General features: G+C 42.8%; 1 protein-coding gene across 1 annotated transcript in view; it reads left to right on the top strand.

The window, feature by feature from the left end:
• LOC116990306 (dual 3',5'-cyclic-AMP and -GMP phosphodiesterase 11A-like) overlaps positions 1-15,091 on the top strand; it is a 266,877-nt gene that overhangs the window by 81,700 nt on the left and 170,086 nt on the right. The window contains exons 3-4 of the mRNA XM_033047817.1: positions 11,991-12,080; positions 13,390-13,530. Coding sequence (XP_032903708.1) covers positions 11,991-12,080; positions 13,390-13,530 — 231 coding nt within the window. The remainder of the gene's footprint in view (positions 1-11,990; positions 12,081-13,389; positions 13,531-15,091) is intronic.

Here is a 15,091-nt window from a genome sequence, read left to right as displayed (position 1 = left end):
GAGTGCACTATCCTGCTTTGCTATAGGATCTTTGGTATTGATGTTAATAGGCTGGTGCTCAGAAAACAATTTAGCATTCAATACCAAGAAAACAAAAGAGCTCATCATCGACTTCAGGAAGAAGCAGGGTGACCATCCCCCACTGCACATAAACGGAGAAAGAGTGGACAGAGTCTCCAGTTTCAGGTTCCTGGGCACTCACATCTCAGCAGATCTCACGTGGTCAACTAACACAAACCCCCTGGTAAAGAAGGAACAACAACGGCTTTACTTCCTAAGATTACTCAGGAAAGTTAATTTGCCACAACAGCTGCTAGTGTCATTCCACCGTTGCTCCATAGAGAGTGTCCTGACACATGGCATACTGGTATGGTATGGCCTCCTTCAGGGTATGAAGAAGGGTTTTGGCCCGAAACGTTGCCCGTTTCCTTCGCTCCATAGATGCTGCTGCACCCGCTGAGTTTCTCCAGCATTTTTGTGTACCTATGGTATGGCAACAATTCTGCAGATGACAGAGAATCATCAATACAGCCCAGAAGATCACCAACACACATCTGCCTGCCCTGGAAGAGATCAATAGCTCTCGTTGCCTGCGAAAGGCATCACACATACTAAAGGACTCATCTCACCCCACACATCACTTGTTTGCCCTTCTGCCCTCAGGAAGGTGTTACAGGTCCATCAAATCACACACCACGAGATTAACAAACAATTTCAACCCCAAGGCCACCACTCGTAGCTTGTGTTTTCCACTCGTAGCTTGTAGTAGTTGGCCTTAGGTGTGGAAGACTGAGGTCGAGGGGGCCGTAGGAGGTCGTAGACATAGTCGTAGGAGGTCTTTTACTTCGGCGAGTCAACACGACCTTGACATTTTTTTCAACTCGTCTAGGGTCTTCTAAACTCGTGGATTAGGTTGTCCAAGTGGGACAGGCCCTTTACTCGTTCATGTATTGGATCAAGTAGTAGGTCAGATTTTGTGTCATTGTTCTGCAAATAAAAATGTTTCATTATTAAGGCTGTACTCAAATAACAGATGCCTGATCAGGAAGATTCCAGAAATAGCATACATTTGTTATACGTTTTTTGTTTATGTCGGGCCTCATATAGAACTTTATTCTGAAGTTGCATTGATCTGTTAGTGTTTCATCCCAGCCCTGTGCGTCATGATTCATTACGAAAGATCATTGGAAAACATTGGAAGATATGTAGGATCTGGCCATTCAGCTCGTGTGCATATTCCACATTGTTTATTCCACTGCCACTTTCCATCCCTATATCATACCCCTCGATTCCCTTAAATCTAAAAATCTACTAATTTCTGCCTTGGTGGCGCGACTCACGTTGCAGCGGCCCCTACAGCATGTCTGTTTTTTTTCAATTTTTTGGTCTAGTTAAATGTAGTTGTCGTTTTTTTAATAATACTGTTTTTAACTGCGTATATGTGGGGGGTGGGGGACTTTTAAACTCTCTTCCCTGCACGGGAGACCCGACCTTTTCCCTGTCGGGTCTCCGTTATCGTTGGGGCCTAGCACCGTGGAGCGGCCTCCAACCGGAATGACCTGGGGGCTCCAGTCGCGGAGCCTGCGGGCTCACCATCGTGGAGCTGGCCGGCCTCGGAACGTGGGGAGCGGTGGTGGCACGCTGCTGTGGCCCGACTCCGGAGCTCGGAAGCTCCAGCTGCAGGCCTGCGGTCTGTGATATCGGGAGCTCGCGGGTCCGGGTGGGAGACCGCTTTTCGGCGCTCCCGCAACGCAACTTCTCCCGCCCATGTCGCGGGGTTGGAACGACCCGGAGTGGGGCCGTACATCGCCCGGCGCGGCTTTAATGGCCGCGGGACATTCCAACGCCCGCCGAGGGCTCCAACTTTGTGACATTTAGACCTGGAGCGGGGCCGTACATCGCCTGGCGTGGCCTTAATGGCCATGGCCCATTGCCCACCTGGGGCTTCAACATCGGGGGAAATGGAACACAGGGGAGAGAAAAGACTTGCCTTCCATCACAGTGAAGAGGAGATTCACTGTGATGGATGTCTGTGTGAATTGAATTGTTTGTTTGTCTTGTAGGAATTGTTTCGTTTGTATGGCTGTAGAAACGGAGTTTCGTTTGGGCCTCACTGAGGTTCAAATGACATTGAATAATTATTGTATTGTATTGTATTGAAATACAATCACGAACCAGCCTTCATTGTCCTGCGTGGTAAATTCCAAACAATTGTTTAAGGTCTTGAAGCTTACCAACTCCACCTCACTGACTACAAAGATGCTCTCATTGCTGCAAAATCTGCCTACCTCTCCTCCATATTCACCGATCCCTGCCTAAACCACAGAACCCTCTTCTCCACAGTGGGAAACCTCCTCAAGCCTCGAGCCAACACTCTCCCTACCTCTACTCCGGATCTCTGCAACTCATTCTTCCACTTTTTCGCTGATAAAATCATCACCATCTATCAATCTTTATCCCCTGTACCCGACTCCCCAGCATCTACTCCACCACCTACCAAGGCCCCTCCTTTCAACATCTCCACTGACCTCCTTACCCCTCCTCCACACTGCTTCCTCTCCCAGTTTGACCTGGTCACCCCTATTGAAATCTCCAAACTCATCAGCTCTTCCAAACCCACTACCTGCTCCCTCGACCCTCTCCCCACTCCCCTGTTGAAGTCCTGCCTCCCCGTTCTCTGCCCCTACCTCACTAATCTCTTCAACTCCTCATTGTCCCAAGGAATTGTCCCCTCCGCTTTCAAAACTGCTGCCGTTACACCAATCTTAAAGAAACCTGGTCTTGATCCCTCCTCTCTCATTAACTACCGCCCAATCTCAAACCTCCCCTTTCTTTCAAAAACCCTGGAGCGTATCGTTGCGTCGCAACTTCATTCCCACCTCCTTGCGTATAACCTACTTGAACCCCTCCAATCTGGCTTTCGCCCCCTCCATAGCACAGAAACTGCTCTCCTCAAAGTCCTCAACGACCTCCTCACCTCTGCTGACACTTGTTCCCTCAACATCCTCATCCTCCTCGACCTGAGCGCAGCCTTCGATACAGTGAACCATAACATCCTGCTCACCAGACTCAAAGATCTCGGCATTGAAGGCTCTGCACTCAGCTGGCTCCGTTCCTACCTTTCCAACAGATCCCACTTCATCTCTCTCCACAACCACACCTCTGCTACAGCCACAGTCACTCAAGGCGTTCCCCAAGGCTCCGTACTCGGCCCCCTCCTCTTCATCATCTACATCCTCCCCCTTGGTCAGATAATCCACCACTTCAATCTGGACTTCCACTGTTACGCTGATGACACCCAGATCTACCTTGGCACCAAATTCTCCCACAAACCCCCCTTCTCCCATATCAACTCCTGTTTGTCAGCTATAAAAATCTGGATGCAACATAATTTCCTCAAACTCAACAGCGATAAGACAGAATTCCTCCTCATAGGCTCCAAAGCCACACTCAGCAAAATCAATACCCCACTCTCACCATCGACGGCACCACTGTCTCCCCATCTCCCCAGGCCCGCAACCTTGGCGTGATCTTTGATTCCACCCTCTCCCTTGAGCCTCACATCCGCCATGTCATTAAAACCTCCTTCTTTCATCTCCGCAACATCGCCAAACTCAGACCCTCTCTCACACCGCCCGCTGCTGAAAGACTCATCCATGCCTTCATCTCCTCCCGACTGGACTATTGCAACTCACTTCTCCTTGGCATCAGCTCCACCTACATCAACCGACTCCAACTGGTCCAGAACGCAGCCGCCCGACTCATCACCCATACCAAATCCTGGCATCACAACACTCCAGTCCTCAAACAACTTCACTGGCTTCCCATCTCCCACCGGATCACCTACAAAATCCTGATCCTCACCTACAAAGTCCTCCACCATCTGGCCCCCCCCATATCTCATTGACCTCCTCTCCCCCTACCAACACTCACGGTCCCTCAGATCCACATCAGCCGGTCTCCTCTCCATCCACAAGTCCAACCTCTGCAGTTTTGGGGACAGAGCCTTCTCCAGGGGAGCTCCCAGGCTCTGGAACTCCCTCCCCCAACTGATCCGCAATTCCGTGTCCCTCACCATCTTCCAGTCTCGCCTCAAGACCCATCTCTTCACCTCTGCCTATCCTTAGCCCCACATCCCCGTCCCTTTTCATCTGTGCATTAATTGCCTCATACTGTGTTTTGTATTGAATTCTGTCTTTACTTTGTGTACTAGTCATGTCTCTACTATTTATTTCATTCCCCTTACATGTTTTTCCTCTACATGCTCAATTTTTGTAAGGTGTCCTTGAGACTCTTGAAAGGCGCCCATAAATAAAATTTAGTATTATTATTATTATTAAGGTGAAGAGTTTTTGTCTCGCGTCTGTCTTGATTTGTCATCAGCTTATTTTGAGACTAATCACTAGATCTAGACACGTCAGCTCGGGAACATCACTCCTGCTCTCAATCCTGTGGAGATAGGACAAATTAATGTGGTAAATGTGTTTGTATCTAGGAATATGACTTACATTTTTTCTTTACCAAATTTTCAGTAAACATAACTGAAATTTGCTCAATGTTCTATCCTGCTAAAGAATATAATCAGAAAAATTGGGACAATAAATGAAATTTAAAATATTAATTTTATTGTTACATCTGAATTTATTTTGTTGTAAGACTTACAAATGACCAGTTTTAAAATACATTATGTATATATATGTCCACAAAGTGCCACTTAGTATTATTTAGAGAATAATACAGCAAACATAAATAACAATTAAACTACGATTTCTTTAATTAAAAGGAGCTGAAAGTTAGGTTTTATGACAGAAAAAACACTGACTGTTGGGAAAAGCTTGTTAAGTGAACGTATTCCTTCCACATAAATGTATTGTTCTACATAAATATGGATCTCTAACGAGCTCTTGTCTAAAATTGAAATTAATGAATACAATGCAGTTTTGTTCTGTTTCATGCCATAAAAATAAAGTCAATGATGAAGCTTGGTAGAGGTGTAGGGAGGATATTTAAATTACCAGCAGAAGGTTGTGAACAACTTAAAGCATCTGAAATGTTTACAATCTCAGTTATCTTAGATGAGACACAAATTTGGAATGACAAGCTGCAGTAAGATGTGACGTGGTACATAGCTATTTTATGCCTAGAAGGATCTGGGAGCCTGCCCCATCATTTAAAGCTGACACTTAGCATCCCATCCACAAAAGTAAATATTGGTGCACCTTATACAAACCTCATCATGGTTACCAATCTCATCTACTCTAAAAGCACTTCTCAGCTGCATGACCTCCACCATCACGAAGGTCAAGGGCAGCAGGTTTGCAAGATCCCTTACACCATCCTGATACAGAAACATATCACCAATTCTTCATTACTGCTACATCTGAAACCTGGAACTCTTTACCCAACAGCATTGTGAGGGCAACTACATGAGAAGGATTGCTGGGGTTCAAGAAAGATGATTTACCCTCACTTTCTCAAGAGCAATAAAGGATAGGCGATAAACGTTATCCTTGCCACAAAATGGAAATCTTCCAGGAAATTAAGGAATAGTCATTCTCAGGCCCTTATTTCTATAGCGTAGTATTTGTAGATGGGATACAGCCGAGGGATATCATTGCCTAGGATGATTGGCTTGCCACTCGTAATCCTTGATCTTACTTTTCAGTTAGGCATTCCATTACTGCTTTAGAATAAGTCTTAGGTGAGTCCTAGGTGAGACTTAGGTATAAGATATACATGCATTTCAAAGGGACATGCATTTAGATGGATAACAGCTGATTGGGGATAGTCAGCATGGTTTTGTACGTGGGAAATTGTGTCTCACGAATCTTATTGAGGTCTTTGAAGATGTGACCGAAAAGGTTGATGAGGGTAGAGCTATAGATGTTGTATATATGGATTTCAACAAGGCATTTGACAAGGTTCCGCATGGTAGGCTGCTCTGGAAGGTTAGATCGCATGGGATCTAAGGAGAGATAACCGACAGGATAGGAAGTTGGCACTAAAACAAACACAGGCAGGTAGTTTTAGTGTAGACTAGACCAAGTGCAGACCCGTTGGGTCTGTTTTCCCAACGTGCGGTTTTGGGGGGGGAGGCGGCATGCAGCGTCACACACACTAACTATCCCCCCCCCCCCCCCCCCCCCGCACTCACGCTAATTACCCCCCTTGATATAATATTAATATTATTAATTTGCTCCTTTTACCCCATAGCCACTGTATCTACTGACGCATAGCCCCCAACTTGCAGTCACATCTAGAGGGGGGGGGGGGGGATGAGAGTGAGGGCAGAGAGAGAAGGGGCAGAGACTGAGAGAGAGACAGAAACACAGAGAGAGGGGTAAGAGGGAGAGGAGGGTGGGGAGGAGGAGAAGAGGAAGGGTGGGTGAGGGGGGGAGGAGAGGGAGAGGGTGAGAGTGAGGGGGAGAGAGAGGGGGGTGCTGAGAGGGGGGTGAGGTGGGGAGCAGGGAGGGGGAGGGAGGGGGGAGGGAAGAGGGTAGGGGGTGTGGAGGGGAGGGGGTTTAGGGGAGGGAGGGTGGGGGAGGGGATGGAGGGGAGGAGGGGAGAGAGAGAGGGGGGAGAGAGGGGGAGAGAGGGGGAGAGAGGGGGGAGGGGAGAGGGGGGAAGAGAGGGGGAGGGGGAGGAGAGAGGGGGAGGGCGGGAGAGGGGGGGAGAGAGGGTGTGTGCTGAGAGGGGGGTGAGTGGAGGGGAGGAGAGGGGGAGAGGAGGAGAGGGGGGAGAGGAGGAGGGGGGAGGAGGAGGGGGGGAGAGGAGAGGAGGGGGGGAGAGGAGAGGGGGGGGAAGAGGAGAGGGGGGGGGAAGAGGAGAGGGGGGAGAGGAGAGGGGGGGGGGGGAGAGGAGAGGAGGGGAGAGAGAGTGCCTTTTTATTTCAACCCAAACAACCATTTGCAGGCAGTGCTTTTTGACTTTAACCATATTTTCATTTTCAAACCACATTAAGGGTACTTACTCATAGTTGTGTGAACATGTGTTCAGTGTTATTCACAGCTCAGAGAAACGTGACCCTCTGCCTTCCTCCATCTTGAAGAGACTGAATGAGGCACACCACTTCCTGGTTTTATAGTCCCTCCCCCTGCTGCCAGCGGGGGCAGCAGAGAGAATGGGGAATTTTGTAAAATCATTAATATCTCTGTCATATTTCATCGACGGGAAAAATCCTCGGCACACATACGGCGGAAGGGGGCTGTGAGCGAGGTGGCCAAAAATGACGGCCGTAGGTGGCGGCGTTCTCTCGGAAATCGCAGCGCAGATCGCCAAAACCGGTCAAGAACAGAGTTTTAGTAATATAGATGGGGCACGTTGATCAGTGTGGGCAAGTTGGGACGAAGGGGTGTTTCCATGCTGTAAGACTCTATGACTATGTTTATCTTCCAACCTTTGAAGTGGGTACTGAAGAGAATTGTAAATGCATGTTCCTCAGGATTTCTGAGATTACCAAAATCAGCACAGAACTGATGACTTGCCTTTATAGTTGAATAAAGTGACAGACATTAAGTGGGAGTAAATAGACTTTAAACTGAAGAAGGCTCCCTGCCCGAGACATCACATATCCATGTAATCCAGAGATGCTGCCTGATCTGCTGAGTTACATCACTTTGTGGACTGTAAACTCAATATATACTTCATGAAATGTATTAGAAAGGGCAAGCTATGTGATTTAAAATAAATGGCAGTTTAGCTGCATTTATCGTAATAGTTTTACTTTGATTGTGTTGTGACAGATAAAGGGTCTTTTTGAATTTATCTCGGCACAGTTGTAAATGCAGTGAATATTCACAGTAGTAATCTGTAGGTAGCAGGCAATGGGTTACTTGAAGCATTTTGAAAATGCCATCTATTGAAATTAAACCCGTTACACAAAAACCAAACCTGTTTATTGGTACCTTGAAAGATGGGGTAGAAAGCATTGATAAATTCAGATATTGCCAGTGTCAAAGATTGAGTTGATGGGTCGACCTTTTCTTTGTCGGGTCTCCGTTGTCGTTGGGGCTGCAACGAGGAGCGGCCTCCAACAGGAAGACCGGGGGCTGTGGTGCCGACTACTCACCTCACCGTCGCGGAGCTGGCCGAGTCCAGAGCGGGTGGAGCTGTGGTGGACGCTGCTGCGACCCGACCCCCGGAGATTCGGTGGCTGCAACTGCGGGTTTGGCGGACGGTAACACCGGGAGCCCGCGGGTCCCTGGAGGGAGACCGCTTTTCGGGGCTTCCGCAGCGGCGACTTCTCCCGCCCGAGTTGCGGGGTTGAAGAGCTCCTGGAGCGGGGCCTTACAGCTTGGAATGGCTGCGGGCTGCGAGCGCGCGCCGGGGGCTCTAACACCAAGACCCGGTGTGCGACCTTGCATCACCCGACGTGGCTTTAATGGCCACGGGACAATCGCCATCGCCCGCCGGGGGCTTTGACTTTGACTCTGACATCGGGGGGGAGAGTGCAGTGGAGAGAGAAGTTTTTTTGGCCTTCCATCACAGCAATGTGATGGATGTTTATGTAAATTATGTTGTGTCTTGGGTCTATTTGTTTGTAATGTATGGCTGCAGAAACGGTATTTCGTTTGGACCTCAAGGGGTCCAAATGACAATAAATTGAATTGTATTGTATTGTATTGTATTGTATTGTATTGAGTTGATGGTTTGGCTAAAAATATGTCAGTAATAACATAGTGCTTAAAAATGTAAGCAAGTCTAGGGAGTAATATTGTGAAATTAGGGCATGAGACTGACCCTGGGAGATTCATAAATTTGTAATAAATCAGAGTGACCCAACAGAGAAGGAGGATAATAAAATGCAAGCAATTACCTCATTAAATCAATGAGGTACCAACATCCCCCACTATTGTTCTGTTTCAACGTAATGTGCAATACACAATAAACCAAACAGTATTATTTCCACAGTGGTGCAGGTATGCAGTGCAATGGCATAATTTGGCGTTCTGTGGCAAGATATTGAAGCAGGACTGTTAACTGAACAATTATTCAATATCTTTTTCTCCTCCTGTTGACTGTATACCTGGTTAATGCCAATTGGTACCTTGCCCACTTGGTCATTACTCCAGTGGAGGTTTAGATATTGAGCATAGAAGGTTATTTAACATGGTGGGCAAATTGAGTCATGGTTCAGAATAACCATGAATGGTGGAGCAAATCGGAGGGATTACATTACCTCCTGTCTGACTTGGGTTCCATGCTGCTCTTCAAGATGAGTGGTTAAGTATCTACACACTTGCTTGTCCATTTCACACTGGGGCCAATTCTGTGATGAGGGGAGGCATCAATATTTGCAACGTCCCATTATAAAGTCCCATTTAAAACCTTTGGGAATGAATAAGATTATGGAATGATGTTGGCATGTTCTTTGCTGACATCAAATTTTGTGCTAATTGGAGGTTTCTTGAAGGTAGGAGGTTGTAGAACTGAGGCATCTGTTAGCCAGACAAAGGGCATGGCTCCCCACTATAGATGCAGGATAATGTGCTCCTTCCAACAATACCTCATTCTCAGATCTTCGATTTTTCTTTTTGTTTTTCTTCGCATACAGCACACGTTTACAATTTGTGCTCTTTACCTCTTTATTCCTTCACCCCTAATGCAAAACGTTCTCCACTTTTTCATCATTTCTGTGGTACTGCAATTTTCTTGTGGCTCTTGCCAAAGTTAAAGATGATGTAATACAGGCCAAAAGCTTGTTTTCTTACCATTGGGACCTGAGCAATCCACATTTTGAGCAATTTGTCATTCACCACGGCCCTTGACTGGCTAACAGATGTATAAACTATAACCATCCATCTCCAAGTAACCTTCAGTCAGCCCAAGCGCCATGTTCAGTTACCCCTCTACAGAGCACTATTTTTATTGAGACACTATAATGAATTCAATTCATGTTTGTAAACTTATTTTTTGATATTCCAGTCACGCAATTGTCAGAGTGCAACTTGAATATTATATATGTGAATAAGAAGACTATTCATTAATATTCATGAATTAATATTCACCCTTTGTCTCTATTGTCAGTTTCAAGTTCTCTTTCCAGCCTATCAATAAATTAATGCAGATAACAGTGAGTTAGTGTTGTCTTGTCAGAGCAACTGTATGTTCATTACAGTATTAAATTTAGGTCCTGTCAGATGGATTTAGAAGATTTCATGGTGCAAGTCTAAGAAAACAGACCAATATTCATTCCTCATAGAACACTAGCATAACTTCAAATGTTCCTTGGCTGCTGCTGTGCATGAATATTGATGTGTGCAAATTGGCTGCTGTGTTTGCTTGCAGAATGATGATGAATGCATTTCAAAAGTAGTGCATTTCAACTGCATTGAGACAGTTTGATGACATGACAGGAGCTATATAAATGCATTTTTTTTCCTATTACAATCCAAGATGCAAAATGGGCTTATCAACAGAAACTGGAAATCCCCAGCCTCAAGTGAAATATGTGACTCCTAAGTAAATTATATCACAACCTATACTTTCTTGTCCAGAATACGGTGACCCCAGACAAAGGAGGCCATATTTTATGACATTCTATCATCAAATAGTTAAATCTTTGCAAAGGTTTATTAGATTTTCGTGTTGTGTAATAATTTATGGTTTGGTCCTTTAATGCTATATTTAGCTGGATGTGTGACAAAAAAACAATGCTGATTAAAAAGAATGAAAATTTGATTGGATTTAAAAAGTCCATTTGGGAGTGATTTATTTTTATGTACTTCCTCTGATTGTCTACAGGCTTTCCTACCGCTTAAGCAAATGAAAATACTTTCTTTTTAACTCCTTAACACTTAGCCAGGCTGACAATTCATTCAAAGGAAACAAAGAGCAGACAAATAATATGGGCCATAAATTCTATAGATTCAAAAAAGCTGCTTTAAAGAGGAATGAATATTGAATTCTCCAATTTCAAATAATTCCCCTCTACCCCCATGCCCTTTCTCTTTACCCCACTTAAATGTACACATTTCTCCCACCACCCCTGTAACCCTGTACTTTTCCCCTCCTCCAGAAATGCATTTGTGTTTTGGAGTTTGACATTTGGGAAATCAGGTGGTTAGAGAGCTATGGACATCAATAAGATGGGGAGGAGGTTGTAAAAGAGCAGTAGAAAAGCTACTTAAAGGTCCTATGGATCAAACTTTAATTAATGCAGAAGCTGGCCATTGCCTCGCTATTGTTCTCGTGTGAAGAGCTTAAGTTATTTGTGATCCCGGAATGTGTGCTTGCATCTTGCTCAAATAACGTCAAAGCATTTCTTGCATGCTGTCACTATGAATGTTTGAAGACTCCCAGGTAGATAGATGTATGCTAAAAGCATGGTGGACCGGGATTAAATTAGAAATGTCATCCACAGACAAAATATGACCAATTATTTTTAATGATCTGGTTTTAGATAAAATTCATGTGCAATGAATACAGAACCTCAAGGTGAAATTAAGACAATCACAAAGTACTTTTTTCTTACGATGGCACCATGTTTTAACCAATGTCACCTTAGATGACTTTTGCTCTGAAATGGCAATTTTGTGATATGCATTTTAATTAGGAAAATGAAATGGAAGTGTAATTTCATAAATATGCATAGAGTCATAGACAGATGCACAGTGGAAACAGGCTTAATCATTAACTACCATTTACATTAATCTTGCATAATTCCCATGTTTTATTGTTCTTGCATTCTTGTCAACTTCCTTTGGATTCTATTGACTATGGCCAATTAACCTACATGTCATTGAGATGTGGAAGGAAACCAGAGTACCTGGAGAAAACCCACATGATCATTTGGGAAAATATGTGAATATAATACAGAGAGCACCCCAAGTTAGAATTGAAATTGGGTCACTTGTGCGGAGTTTTTAGAGGCAGGAACAAATGTTGAAAGTACATGTTTCTCATAGATTTCTAACCACTGATATTATTGGGCTCATACTCAGACACTGCCAAGATTATGATTATTGGATTACTAATTTGCTTATCTCCAGGCTCTGCAGATGTACTTGCCCTTCTGTGGAATATCCATATCAAATGCCAAACTCTTTGCAGCATCTCGTAAGGAATATGACAGAAGCAGGGTATGTATTCTCGATTAGTGTGTGTTAATAGTCCAAGTGTAAGGTCAAATATGAAATAATTATGATTGGGCATTCGTATAACAAGTGGGATCTTGATTCAGCTGCCAGTTATATATTACTCCTCTATCCTCAGTACTGATGGAGTCAATGGATGTGAATAGTGGGAGGAATTTACAACATGTCAGAAATGAAACTTGTTTTGTACTTTAAATCAATATTGTCATAAACATCAAAAGATGTCTATCAAAAATAATCATAATTAAACATATTTTACTGGAAAATTCTATTGGTTGTCATACAAACTAAATATGTATTCTTTCTGAATTTGTACTATTTTTATTGAAATGACAAATAGCAAATACATTCTATTGTAAGTATCACCCACACCTGTTGGTTGACACTGTGATTGATAAAGTTCATTCAAGTCTATATTAATGTGTAGGGTAATTTCTGCAGGCAGTCCTATCTCATTCTGACTATAATTCCACATGTTTCACCAGGAGGACCAAAAAAAATATTTCACTTACCTTTGGAAAAGAATAAGGGAAGAAATGTTTTATTGCCTCTGTGATTTATAAATAAAACATGCACATAAAATATTGAATTTGTACTAAAATCATTGCAGACAATAGTTCAATTTGATGCAAATTAACATTAGCGACATCAACCTGATAATTTATCATCTTGTAATCCCCACCAACGTGAGCATAAAGTTGATGGTGTGCTACATTGTCATCCTTCAGTTGAGATGGTAAACTAAAGCTCCATTTGCTTTTCCTATTAATTGGACTGAGCTTTTAAATTCCCTTGTGGACAAAAATGCTGGAGAAACTCAGCATCTATGGAGAGAAGGAATAGGTGACGTTTCGGGTCATGACCCTTCTTCATTTTAAATTCCCTTAATGCCTTTCATGGAAGGATAAGAAGCTCATTCAAAGTACTGGTCAATATTCATCAACTTTTCCACAAAATCAGATGAACATTGTTCATTGCATTGTTTGTGAGGACTTTTGGCACACGCTATCTGTATGTTGAGATTTCTCTCAATGTAGCACTTTGTTAAGCACATACATAGAAGAAGGAAGTAACTTTCTTTGAAAAAGTTAAGAATGGCACATGTTTAGCCTATTATTCCCTGCTAAGATTGAATTGGAATACTGATGTTTGCCTTGTCCCAGCATTTCTGATCTCCAACATTACTGGGATGATTTTCAAGCAAGAACTTTTTTTTAAACAACACTGGAGTTTGTGATGTCTTATCGATTTAACATATCCTGGTCTCTATTAACTCTATTACTAATGGTTTCAGGCATTACTAAAGGTTGTCAATGACTTGTTTGAAGAACAAACAGAGCTGGAGAAGGTTGTCAGGAAAATTATGCAACGAGCTCTGACCCTACTTCAATGTGAACGATGTTCTGTCCTCTTGCTGGAAGACATTGAGTCTCCCGTAAGTGTTTTGTTTGCTTTCTTTATTTCAACCTACAACTGGATAAAATTTTGTGTGCAGAACATGATCACTGGATAATAATTTTCAATGAAGCTTAGTTTAAAAAAAAAATTTTTTTTAACATAATATCTCCTTCTTTTGTAAGGAGTCAAATCTAGCCCAGACTGGTCAAGAGAAATCCTCTGTCCACTTCCAATGCAAATATCCTACACATAAAACAAATTCATTCAGTTTTGACTCATTCACTAATGTTTGGCACACTATAGTTCTGAAAAAGTAGCAATAAAGTGTTCTCACTTTTGTGACATTCATATAAAATTGCATGCTATTTGGCAAAGCGTCTTGCTAGCTATTTTCACATGACATAACATTGTAAATCTTGAATCATGATCTTTTTGACAACTGGCTCCACAGTATTTTATTTTTCTGTGCCTTCCACATTATTCCACTGGTCCACTTTGTGAAGCTCCAATAACATTCAATTTGGTCTTTATAATATTTCCTCTAAATACAAGATCAGGTCACAGGCTTTGTATCTAGTGATAAGTACTTTGCCATCTGACACTCCAAAACATTTCCATATCTTTCAGGCACATGTTTGAAGGAATACTCTCCATTTACTTGAATGAGTACAGCTCCAGAGCTACTTGTAAAGTTGACACCATCCAGCCTGAAAGAACCCACTTTGTTTGGCATCTCATCCATAACTTTGTTCATTTGCTCCACTATTGATGCACCTTGACTGCTATGTGTACAATCAACAACATACACTAGAATTACTTGTCTAGGCAATTTTAACATCACCTCCCACCACAGAAGATAAGGGCAGCAGGCACATGGGAACATCCAACTTCAGGCTCCTCTCCAATTTGCACTCTGTCCTGACTGGAAAATACATTGCCAGAATCAATGACACAAAATATCTTCTCAAAGGATACTAGGAATTAGCAATAAATATCAGCCCTGTCAGTAACAGCCATATCCCCCAAATGCTTTATCTTTATCTTTATTCATAGTGGTAGCTATTTACTGTGATTTATGTTTATAGCATGATCATGTCTACAAGGTTACAATTCTTTTTGTATAAATATTTATCTGAAATTTTTTTTAAACCATTCCCGTAACTTAAAAATGATTTTCCTGCTTTTATACTTTAATCAAACAAACCATTCAGGATAGTTAGATCTTCTTCAAATGATTTTCCAAGAGGAAGATTAGGCATTTATGTTAAAAAAAAAAGTAGGTTGCAGATAATATGCATTTGAAACTCAGAAACTAAGAGGCATACAGTTAAAGTTATGTCCATTTTGGATTAAAAAAAACTCTCCATCGTAGTCTTTTTATGAACATGTAGGAATAAAGTATATACAGTACAATGGTGCATATTATGGAAAAGTGACCTGACATTTAGATCTGTTTTCAGCCATTTCAGTAGTTTATTTATTTTTCTTAGTTACTCTTAAAATTTAGGATGTTTATGTGTTTTATTTGCCCTCTATATCAATTATGAACATTGAGAACGTATGGATTACCTTTGTCTTTGTCTAGGAATAGATAAAAA

Source organism: Amblyraja radiata, chromosome 2 (assembly GCF_010909765.2).
Source record: "Amblyraja radiata isolate CabotCenter1 chromosome 2, sAmbRad1.1.pri, whole genome shotgun sequence".
NCBI lineage: Eukaryota > Metazoa > Chordata > Chondrichthyes > Rajiformes > Rajidae > Amblyraja > Amblyraja radiata.
Note: the sequence above shows the minus strand (reverse complement) of the source record. Positions and strands in the feature narration are given on the sequence as shown.